The sequence below is a fragment of the Nyctibius grandis genome, chromosome 3, assembly GCF_013368605.1.
Source record: "Nyctibius grandis isolate bNycGra1 chromosome 3, bNycGra1.pri, whole genome shotgun sequence".
Taxonomy (NCBI): domain Eukaryota; kingdom Metazoa; phylum Chordata; class Aves; order Nyctibiiformes; family Nyctibiidae; genus Nyctibius; species Nyctibius grandis.
In genome coordinates, this window is record NC_090660.1 from 63,790,247 (window position 1) to 63,802,693 (window position 12,447).

The following is a 12,447-nucleotide window of genomic DNA, read 5'->3' on the forward strand; positions in this document are numbered from 1 at the left end:
TTCAGAGAAGTAAGTTCTGTTCTTTAAAAAAAAGGAAGAAAAACTAACTACATTGTAGGGGGACAAATTCTCTATTCCTACAGACTAGCTTAAAACCAAATGAAAAGTTAACTTTGGCACTTCAGAAGCTACAGAAAAATCTAAGCAAAGGGTGCATTTGCATGATTTAGTTTGATTTCACTCTTCACCATCTTCAACTTACTCTGCTTTGGTTTCCATTACAGAGCAGCCTCAGAGCACACGAACTTGGTTTCTTTCTCTGAACAAGCCTAGAAAACAAGCTCCAGTCACAAGCAGACATTCAGTCCATGTGACTAGAGCTCATCTGAAGTAGCCCTGCTCCCCACCCCATCCTGAATATGTATAGTACAGAGACCAGTTGTGCTGATTTTGGCTGCAATAGAGTTAATTTTCTTTATAGTAGCTAGTACGGGGCTATGTTTTGGATTTGTGCTGGAACAGTGCTGATAATACAGGGATGTTTTCATTATTGCTGATCAGTGCTTACACAGAGTCAAGGACTTTTCTGCTTCTCACACTACCCCACCAGCAAGCAGGCTAGAAGTGCACAAGAAGTTGTGAGGGGAGGCAACTGGGACAGCTGACTCCAACTGACCAAAGGGATATTCCGTACCATATGGCATGTTTGCCTTCCCAAGTAACCGGTACTCGTGACGGAGCCCTGTTTTCCTGAAGATGCCTGCTGATGGGAACTAGTGAGATGAATTCCTTGTTTTGCTTTGCTTGGGTGCACAGCTTCTACTTGACCTGTCAAAACTGTCTTTATCTCAACCCATGAGTTTCCTCACTTTTAACCCTTCTGATTCTCTCCCCCATCGCACCAGGGGGGAGTCAACAAGTAGCTGCGTGGTACTTAGTTGCTGGCTGGGGTTAAACCACAACACCAGGTTCCCAGCCCTGATTACGGATCCACTCCTCCTAGTCTGCACTGCTGCTTAAGGTGGGTAGAGACACATTCCCCAGACAAACAAATCCATCACACACAGCCCCATAATAAATTTCTCTTCCATAATATTAAATAGCAACATTAAGTCTGTGGCCAGTATTCTTAGTGGGTCTAAAAACTAAACCTAGGTAAAGCCTGTTGCAACTTTTTCTCATCTCTAGCTATGAGCTCTAACAGCTTTAAGGTAGCAATGCAAGAACAGTATTTGCAGAAGAGTGAAAGAGAGGGGTAAAAAGAGACAGTCTTCATTTATTAATTTGGCTGCCTGCTGGATTGCTACACTAAGGCTTCCTGAAGGCTGATCTCTTCACTTTCTGAACAAAAGCCTATTCACCCCCAAATCTTTGAAGAACAAGTTTCTCACAAAAGTCACCTCCTGATCCTTCTTAGCCTGGGACATGGGTGGACTTGGAAATCAGTGAAATAAAAAGTCAACTTGCTACCATTCAAGTAAAGTTCAATGAAAGCACTATTTGTTAGCTTGTGGTGTCAAACTTGACTGTCCACTGTCTCAAGATGGTCCAAAAATGAACTATACAACAGCACACAAGTCAGACTTGGGTGTTTACCCCTCCAAAGAGAATAACTTTCATCATAATACAATTACTAACCACATTTTAACTAAGAACAAAATCTTTTGTCCAAAATAGTCAAGATTGTTTTATAACATGCAGAAACAAATTAAGTCATGATTTTTATCCCCTATCGCTCAGAATGATATGCTTCCAGAGAAACTAAATACAGAGTTTGTATTAACAGCATTCCATTAATACTTTCTACTAAACTATTTTAGTAATTGCCACTTTGATGGAAGCTGCGTAGGCTATATAACTTCATACAGAAATTACACCATATAGTAGAAAAAATATTGATTAGAATAGCAGATAACAGGACACTTACATCACCACAGCAACTGAGAGAAATTCAACAAGATTTACATTTATGCTTACAAAGTTTATAATGTGTCTAGTAAGTAAAAAGTAGATTAAAACTTACCACATTTTTGAGTGTCCTTTAACACTTTCATAGTAAAACAAAAAGTTAATTTCATGAACACCTTCTTCATCTGGTCCCCGTAACCACATTGGCAGCTGCACTGAAGCCCCAGGAAGAAGAACAGCATCAGGCAGTGGGACTTGTATTACCTCAGGCTGACCTTCTGTGCCAACCCCAAAGTCTACAGAAGAAGCTGAAGATAACAGTGCAGTACGCACAGAGGTAGGATCTGTCACAACAGTCTTGTAAGCACTACAGTTTTCAGAAGCTGAAGGACTTAGTGGCGTTAGAACAGCAGTATTTCCACCAAAAGTAAAAAATTCTAGGATGCTTGGACACAACCTTCAGTGCAGTAAGAGGACACTTGCTTACGTCACAAATTCTACATACGCTTTCTGATTTCTCCACAGAGAAGCCCTGTAGGAAAATTTATAAAGAATACCTGTATGGGAGAGAACAAGACAAACCTGAACATTGAGCCAAGTTATGAATAGGCATGAAAACAACCACCAACATATTTGAACTATATTGTTCTCTACAGCTTTCTGAGGCAGGGAAGTGGAGAGGAAGGTGCTGATCTCTTCTCCCTGCTATCCAGTGACAGGACACGTGGGAATGGTTCAAAGCTGTGCCAGAGTAAGTTTAGACTGGACATTATGAAACATTTCTTTACTGAGGGGGTGCCCAAACACTGTAACAGGCTTCCTAGAGAGGTGGTCGATGCCCAAAGCCTGTCCGTATTTAAGAGGCATTTGGACAATGCCCTTAACAACATGCTTAACTTTTGGTCAGCCCTGAAGTGGTCAAGCAATTGGACTGGATGATCGTTGTAGGTCCCTTCCAACTGAAATATTTCTGTTCTATAGAGTGTTGCTATTAACCAGTTAGTCAGACCATTTTAATAACCCGATTAAGGAAAACCACTGTGTTTTAATTAACCAACTCAGGAATTATTCTAGATGAATGGCAAGTAAACAGAAAAAAAGCTTCTTTGTCTGTTCCCCCTCACCTTGAAGTCTGGGCTACAAAATTCTAAAGGGAATATAACAATTTCAGAAGGATATTAATTTGGAGGCTTCAAGTTTCACTTGGAAAAAAACAAACACATAAGGTTTGGCACTCGACACAATCAGAAATTAACTGGCAAGATTTAGGCATTAAAGTCTAAGACCTCATTGTTAGAATTACATTTATACGCTCTGGATTCAGCTATTTGCTCAAAACTGCCAATAGAAAGTAGCTACATACCTCCAACAAAGGCATTTCTTCTGTAATAATGGATCTAAGCGTCGATCAGGTCCATATTTAATAGAAGTTTTTTCCTCTTTTGTGTTATTAAGTCGAGGGCCTTGAATTTCCAAATCTTGTCGTTCCTCGCACAGATAACCCATTGGAGACAAACTTTCCTGAAACAATTTTTAAGTTTGATTTATTTTTTTAAAAGCAATTCCTAACTTTTTTCTGAGAAGTGATCCAAAGCTCCCTACTCAATCTCAAAAATCATTGTATTTTTCTGTTATTGGGCACATGCAGTGTTCATTGATTAAGCAGCATCACTGACAAAGAACTATTCAAAAGTTTACTGTTACACATAAGGCATTGCTATTGCAAGTTCAGACAGACAGTTATCCAGTGCTGTGGAGTTACTCTGCCCTTTAATAGTTTGACTACAAGGGCGCGGGGGGGCACACAGAGCATGAAGGTGATGCATTTATTTCCTTTCCCAATTTCCGCCAAGCTGGAGAAGTCGCCCAAAACATTTTTATTTCCTTCAAAGACAGGCCACCACTCTCCAAGTGGTTTTTATTCCAAAGGTTTCGAGTTTGTAGATAGCTAAACAAGCTTCATTATTTCTTTTAGACACTTTCAAATATGTGCTTTAATCCCCATTTCCTCCAACAACTAAATTTTCCCTGTGAGAGACAGTTTCAGATAATGACTCAACAAAAGGTCAAGTAACATGCAAATTAATAAGCCATTATACATTAATATAAAGGAAAGAGAACCAAAATAAAGTCAAGATGCTGAAAAATAATTATTCAGCCAAATTGCAATTTGTGAATCTAGGCAAAGAACTTCAGTGCAACATCTGGACAAAAGTTGAATGCTAACAAACCAAAAAGACACAGAAGAAAAATGAATGGCAAGAGTCAATGAAAGTTGATACAGATTCAACGTGGCAGATGAAATATTTAAATATTTTTTTTGAATGGTTTCAGAATTTCCACAGATTTAAAAGGAATGTAAGTATGGGTTTGGCAGAGGTTACTTCCTTTCTCATGGGATTCCTACAGGTGCCAATTCATTCTTTTCTTCTTCCAGTTGTTTCTTTTGTTTCTACAATCCTCACCTGAGGAAGGCCTTTCCATCATGATAGTCAAACACTACACACTAGAATTTAGTTCTACTCTGCAGAAAGCCATGTCTCCCCCTTCCAGAGACACACAACTTAAGGAATAACACACTTACCTGTCTGTAATCCAATAGAAGTATCTATCCCATCTAATGTCACAGCACCCTGAACAGTACCAAGATTATAAACGACTCCCAGAATATGTAGCTCCCCCTGTTTGATGGGGAAAGAGCTTTAGTCTTGCCTGTGGAGATATGTTAAATTTTTGTTGTTGTTGCTACTAGAAAATGGTATTATTACATTTAAATGTCCAATTGCTAAAGACATTTACAGCTACATTTACTTTATAGTCGTGTCAGAAGTAACTGCATACAATAACTACAGGTCATTTATTGGATTCAAAATTTCATACACACAGAATTTACCAAACCAGTCCACAGCTGAGAGATGCTCATTACATTAGCAAAGAATCCTAAATGTAAAGAATTAACTTTAACAGAGACAGAATCACAGAATAGTTGAAGTTGGAAAGGACCTCTGGAGATCATCTTATCCAACTTGCCTGCTCAAGTAGAGCCACCTACAGCCAGCTGCCCAGGACAATGTCCAAATGGCTTTTAAAATCTCCAAGGATAGAGACTCCACAATCTCTCTGGGCAGCCTGTGCCCAGTACTCAGTCACCATCCCAGTAACAAAACAAACAAAAAAAAGTGTTCCTGATGTTCTGATGGAGCCTCCTCGGCTTTAATTTGTGCCCACTGCCTCTTGTCCTGTCACATCCTCCCTTCAGATATTTATACAGGCTGATGAGATTCAGAAGTTCCACTATCATATATCAGTAATGTGTTCTGTAAGTTTAGCATTAAGTTCAGATTATAACAAGTCTGAACCCCACCCTAAAGTTCAACATCGAAAAAAACTATTTTTAAAAACAAAGAACAGTACTTACCACTTTTGTCTCCTCACTATTAATTAGAAACTCTGCTATTGCTTCAGTTCCTATCATATCACCCTCGCATGTTCCCTAAAGAGAAGAAACAGCTTTTCAGATACTATTACTCCTAGGCAGAAAAACTGCCTTAAATATTACTTCCCACACCTTTCCTAAAGTGTTCAAGGGAAAAAAAGCATACAAATTTCAAACTGCAGGCAGTTAGGACCAGAAGGTGCTGCATACCCAGTTTATCAGGCTTGCTGAATTAAAGAAGCAGTTTACTTGAGAGAAATGTAAGATTTATCACTATAAGTTGGAACCATTCCCAATCAATTTCGTCAATACAGAAATATTTATCATATCATTAAAGTAGCAGTTCAGACCAGAACAGAAGCGAAAGCATATGGTAATCCCTGAGACTTATTTATATGAAACCATGTTTATAACTCTGGCAAACACTTACAGCACCTTTAGAGATCACTATGTTCCAAATGCTTTTGTCCAGGAACCAAATTATTAAGGAATTTACTGTAATATTCAGTATTAGAACACATTAAAACCTTAAAAATACGAATGTGAGAACAGTCCTTCAGAGGGAAGTTTTGGCATTATTAGTTGAAGTGTTAAATTAAACAGTAGTAAGCAGTTCATCTAAAGTATTCAAAATACTAATTTTTGATACAATAAATTTTCATTTTTCTTCTAATCGAGATACCAAGATGTTCCTATGTCATACCAGCACAGTTTTTCAGAACACACATTTCACTACACACAGTAGCTTGAGTAAGAAAAAGGTATGACTATACACCTACTGACATTACAAGTAATTTCTGCTGGTCCAGGCTAGTGTGACTCAAAATAGATGTACTATACATACAATGAAATGTTGGAAGTATTTTGCTTTGCATTAAGCTCTTCAATACTCATTACAATGTTTGTTAACCTGGCTGCTTTGGGCCCCATGGATCTAGGAAAATCTAAACAATGCATAAAAAAATTCAGTAGCTACTTTTTTTTGCCTATTTTTTTTTTTTAATTTACACTTAAACCAGCTGTTTTCATAATAAAGAATTCTGAAGACTTAAGTTAACTCCATTACTGTAGCTGTTTGGTTTTGGTTGAAAAAAGGATGAAGTTTTCCTTACCAGCTCTTTTGTTTCTCCATCATGCTTTGCATTGAAGTCTTTAGGTTGAAACTTCCACAGCAATGAAAGGTCAGTCAAAAGAAGTGGAACTTTCAGAGGGTTTCGGAAGGACACTTCTACAGTTATTGGTTCTATTAAGAAAGTGCAAGAAAATAATGACAGCAGGCTATCCCCACCACAATCTGAAGGTTCATCTAACTCAAAGCATTCTTGTGCAACTTGCACAAGAATGTTGGTTTAAATCTACAACACAGGAAATATTGCACAAGTTTATCTAACGCACTTTATTTCTGAAGTGTATAAATCTTAACTTTACCTTCTATCACAGCAAGTGGAAATCTGGAGTTATCTGAGTAGCGATTTAAACAGAACTGTGTTGGTTGAAAGTTTGAGGGTATTATTCCTCTATTTATCACAGAAACAACCTGCTCCTCAAGTTCCTTCCACTGTTGTGATGATTCCGAGTCATACTCCTGATCCAGACTTACGTGCGTAGCTGCCTGCTTTTCACCTAGTATGAGTAAAGCAATCTTAGGAGATGAGAACAGCGGCATGTAACAGTTCCAACAGAGGGCTGCACTGGCAATTTGGTAAGTATTGTTAAGACATTTTAAGTTCTCAGTCACTGTCATTTTTAAGTTACAATTGATTTAAGTCGGTGAATTGAAAGACATTCTGAAATACACACATGGAAGACAATACTGAGGATAATTTGAGTATATTTCTATTTCCAAATTGTGGAATTCCAATATTTTAGCATGCTACATGGTATACTCAGTTTACAGATTATTTTTACTTTATGACAGGCTACAGCCCCAGCTTATATAAGAATTTCCACTCAGCTTACTTTACATTCAGGAATCACAGTGTTTCAAACATTTCATCCAAGAGAAAGTTAACTGTAAAGCTATTTTCTAGCATGGGCACTAGTATCTAGCATTTGCTAAAGCATTAATGACCCCTTTCATGAAGTTCATCACAGACTTGCATTGAAGCTTTCCAGCTATGAAAAACAGTGGAAGTCAGCACATCCACATATGCGGATTTCATATTTACACAGGAAGTCTGAAAACATCTAGCGAGCAGATACTAGCCTTAAGCTTTTCTTCTGAAATCTTATTTAAGAAGTTACCTTGTCACATTAGTTTTACATAATGATAGATTTCTTTTAAATGACACCGACTCTTGCATATATTTTGGTTTCATAAATAAGGGACTTGAATCTGTTTACATAAAATTTTCTAACCTTCTGCTGGTCTACGATCATGCCCAAAGAAAACACGGGTTGCTGAGCTGTTAATGTATGGTAAAGGAAGCTGTGGTAAGGGACCACCGGGTGATAGCTGGGTTACGTTCTGGAGCAAAGGAGGAAAACAGTGTCATGACATTATGCAAATACATGATGTCCATGCTGTACATTAACAACGATTCAACGATAAGGAAGCCAAGTTATAAGCACTCAATGTTTGAGCAGGTAGTATTTTTAAGATGGAAGGAATAATTTCAATTAACTGTTTTGATAGTTTCTTCTGCTTCTACAGTCTGAAGTAGTATTTATTTCTTCAATACGAGTTTAAAGTTCGTGAAATCTTTATGGTAAAAGCAGGATAATGATTTTAATCCAGCACTCTAATCACTGTTGTGGCTGCATGGCTGTTACAAGCTTATTGATGCAATGCTTGACTCTCAACTCAGAATTTGATGAACTGCATTTACTATACCACAACCATTACACAAGACACTCACCACACCCGAGGTGTGGACTCAAACATCAGTCTCGAGTAAATCTACCGTAACTTAGCAAACACCACAGAAATTCTGTTTACAAGCTTTAAAAGATAGTAAGTAACTACACAGCTGCAAGTTGTGTGGAAATATCAACACTAAACACCTCATAATGTACATGGTATACTACAATCCAGAATCATTCAAACTTACAGCCAACTTGATGAGTCATTTGATCTATAAAAGCCCATATCAAAGAGTAAAATTCACTACAACACAGATGAGGAGTACTTTATAGTAACAGAAAAGGTGACAGAGCTACCTAGTCTTTATTAAATGTTTACTATCGAAAGCCTCAAAAATCATTATAAACTGATCAAAACAAAACAGATCCACTTCCTCTAAAAGAAACTGAACTGTCACAAGTTGCAATTCAGCCATGGCCCTCAACAGGAAGAGTTCATTTTACTGTAACAGAAACACATACAAAGAGTCACACTAATACCCATCAGTGGAAGTACACTTAATACATGTTAGATGCAACATATTTGTTTTTTTTGAAGCCTAAAGTAAAAAAATGAACACATCAACTAGATTAAAAACACAACCCTGGAACAAAGCAAGTATGACAGAAAAGTCATTTAATGACTTTAGAAAAAAATTACTGGTAATAAAATTACTGGTAATAAAATAATTACCAGAAAATTAATTTTATTACCAGAAAATTACTGGTAATAAAGTTACTGATTACTCAAGGAATAAAGAAAATGAAAAGTCATTTACCTTATAAACATAAAGATATTCTCTTAAAAAAGCTCCTTGCTGAGCTGGAGGTTGTTTACTATCATTGATCAAAATATGCCTGAAGGCAGACACAGCATTGTCAAGCTGACGAAGCGTAAAGGACTGGCGACCAATAGTGAAGTTGATATGGTCTTCTGCAAGAGACCAGCCTTTCCCCTTGTAAACCTGCATGGCTTGACAGTAGCAACGTAAGGCATGTTTCTTCTGCAAGAATAAACAAACAAGGTTATTTCTCAAATAATCTGATTAACCACTCATTGTAACTGTAATATTAGGAAGACTGAACAGTAAGTCAGAAAAGTTACTGAAGTTTTTACCACCACCCCCACTATACTGAGTGCACTGTTTGCAGAACTATACCTCATGGCACCTGGTCAACATTAATCTAAGCACAAAAGTGTTGGTTCCTTCAGTACAGAGCCTAGCCTGCAGATTAAGTTCATGTTTTCAAAGACTAGTGTAATAGGCAGTAAGTTAAAAAAAGCAAATAACAAAAGACTACTTTTAAAATAGTGTTCTGCATTGCTTTAGGACTGACTGCTAAAGTCTACAGAGCTCTACTGCCAAGCCTTAGGACATAAGCTAGATTTAACACATTTCATTTCCGTAACTGAACTTTCAGTGTGACACTTCCAGTCAATTGTTGTTCAGTAGACACACCTGGGACAAAACCCATGCCAAGTAAGCCAACAAAACACAGCCCTACAGCACATACAAGACAAAATTACCAATTGCATCAGCCACTGGGAGATAAATGCTCTGCTCCCAATCAGCTCCACAGTTCCTTTCCTGTACATACATCAGGACCTGGGCATTCAATTCCAAGTCTAGGTATTGAATGCATAGGCATTCACTGTACAGGCAAGTCTCAGCTTCTAAAAAAAGGGAACAGCATTCCCTTATTTACAGCAGTAATGGGAAAAGTCTAAGATAGGTTAAAATTGGTATGGCGATGAGAGCAGAGTACAAGCAGTAAATCCTTAACATCAGCAAATATTACTGACACTTTAAAATATGGTATTACAGTATGCAGCTGAGCAGCCTGGCTGACTTCTCTTCAGTAGCATTTAATATTTTCCATATCCTCTAAGGATATGGAAAGAAAAAAAATAGCCTACATTTACTGTAACACTGAAAAAGCATTCCTTGGACACCAGAATCCCTACAAGAATTAGACACAAACAACACGAGAGCTGTTACATCAAGACAAAGCCAAAGCTCTGCAAAATGCATGCACTTTTCCAGGCAAAGGAGGGACACATAAAAGAATAAATAAAAAAAACTCTGATCAAGAGCTCCGTGTCAGCATTGTATTGTCATAACAACAGACAGGGAAAGTAATGCATGAAGAAAACTAAGGAACAGGGGGAAAATACTCCTACTATTTTTCACATCTGTGATTTTAAATACAGAAGCCAAGAGTATAACAACACCTTCCTTGGTCCTTACCAGGATGATAAAAACAAGACTGGGTGGGAGAACACTCCCCCAAGACCACAGGGCTTTGTTTCAAACAGAATTCTGATGCCTGGGTTGTCTTGTATTATTGATTTGCAATACAAGTTTATTTCTATCACAGGTTTGCAGTTTACCAGTAAACTGAAATTGACTGTATTCAGGGACAGCCCCATAACTCAACTCCGGTGGCTAACCTCAGCAGGAATCAAGTACAAGCTATTGGTAGAGAGTCTATCCCACAACTGAAGCAGAAATAAAGCACACAAGTTATGTCCAACAAACTGAGTTTATTTACCACAGTTAGAGCTTGCTGCACAAGAATGTGAATGGAAGTAAAAACAATCTGATGTGTATTGGTTTAATTGCTACTGAAGTCTAAGCAGCCACAAAGAAATGCTTCAGTTTGTCTTGTAGTAACTGTTCACACACCACCACTAAAAAGCATGTGGTTAAAGCACCAGGAAAGAGAGACATCTAAACTTTGCTATTATTAGAATAACTTAAAGAGTTTAACAAAACCCTAACTCCTGCAACTCACTCTTATCTCAAAAGTAAAAATACTTCTCTATCCAAACAAAAACTCTCATATATCACTGTGTCTAAAATTGAGACCCAGGAATGAAAACATGTATCACCTAAGTTTAAAGTCAGTGATCTTCAGCATTACTTCAAAACAGAAGTAAGACTGTGCTGATCAACACAGAACTCATTTTAAGATCACACAGCTGAATACTTTTGACTAATACAAAAGTGTCAGAAGTCAAGCATTTTTTTCCAGACTAATGCACATATTTAACATGTTTTTCAGAGTAAGTATTAAGTACTGGGCATGTTTTCCATGCAGAAAGATAATACTTACCTGGCCTGCTTTACTAAATCTATGGCCAGCCAATATCATATGAAATGCAAAACTTTCTAACCATGGGACTTTTCATGTTTATAAAGCAATGGGCTGCCTGCTCCAACAGAAGTGCACTGCGAAGATCTGAATCCTATTTAAAAGCAAAAACGAGAATTAGCCTCAAATTTGAATACAAACTTAAAGATAACAGTGGCCTCGTTTTAATGCTAACAGGGACAGTAAGTTGTAACAGTGCTGTGAAGTTTGTATATAAAAAAAATTTTCAACATTATACATAAATACATGTGTATACAAAAGAAAATAAGACTAAAAGTATTTTTCACTTTGTTATACGTATAGCGTTCAATACCAAACACGCTGGTATTTTTTTCCAGTGGAAAGATTTATATATCAATCTGTTTCAGTATGACTGACAAAAGAAGTATTTTCTGCTTTTTCAGTTACTCAGGCTACAGTTTCTAACACCTACCATTATCTCTGAAGCACTCTGCTACCTTTTCCCCTCCCTCCCCCTACAGACATTAAGGCTAGAAATAAAAATGAGAACTTTAATAGGATGAAGGAAAAATAGAGGGAGCAATGAGACTTAGTGAATGCATCTCAGAAGAACCAGGATGATTTCTTAATAATATACAATTTCTTATTATTATGCCCTTCTCTCCTCATGCCAAGACATAGCTATATTACTTTAACCAATCAGAACATTCTGATGCTCTACTTGATTTTACCACAACTGAACTCCCTGCTATCAGTGATGTCCAAGTATGTGTCTGGACTACAAATATACTGAGACACTTATACAGTATCCTACAAAGACGTTCTTTACAACTGCCAAAAGGCACCACAAGCATACTACACATAAGCTGTAAAATGATTGTGTAGAGCCAATAATATTTCAATTCCTTGCTTAAATAACTTATATAAAAGTTATTATAACTTATCCAGTCTCCCACAGCACCCTCGCAGCTAAACTGAGGAAGTGTGGTCTGGATGATCGGGTAGTGAGGTGGATTGTGAACTGGATGAAGGAAAGAAGCCAGAGAGTGGTGGTCAATGGGACAGAGTCCAGTTGGAGGCCTGTGTCTAGCGGAGTCCCGCAAGGGTCGGTACTGGGACCAGTACTATTCAATATATTCATTAAGGACTTGGATGAGGGAATAGAGTGCGCTGTCAGCAAGTTCGCTGATGACACAAAACTGGGA

The 12,447-nt window shown here is 37.7% G+C and overlaps 1 protein-coding gene across 1 annotated transcript in view; it reads right to left on the minus strand.

Moving 5' to 3' along the window:
- TRAPPC8 (trafficking protein particle complex subunit 8) overlaps nucleotides 1-12,447 on the minus strand; it is a 58,236-nt gene that overhangs the window by 19,114 nt on the left and 26,675 nt on the right. Inside the window, 15 exon segments of the mRNA XM_068396785.1 lie at nucleotides 1,964-2,286; nucleotides 2,288-2,354; nucleotides 2,356-2,405; nucleotides 3,212-3,240; nucleotides 3,243-3,333; nucleotides 3,335-3,369; nucleotides 4,433-4,529; nucleotides 4,531-4,560; nucleotides 5,267-5,341; nucleotides 6,397-6,527; nucleotides 6,713-6,907; nucleotides 7,643-7,751; nucleotides 8,905-9,129; nucleotides 11,243-11,293; nucleotides 11,295-11,375. Of these exon segments, the coding sequence (XP_068252886.1) occupies nucleotides 1,964-2,286; nucleotides 2,288-2,354; nucleotides 2,356-2,405; nucleotides 3,212-3,240; nucleotides 3,243-3,333; nucleotides 3,335-3,369; nucleotides 4,433-4,529; nucleotides 4,531-4,560; nucleotides 5,267-5,341; nucleotides 6,397-6,527; nucleotides 6,713-6,907; nucleotides 7,643-7,751; nucleotides 8,905-9,129; nucleotides 11,243-11,293; nucleotides 11,295-11,375 (1,589 nt within the window).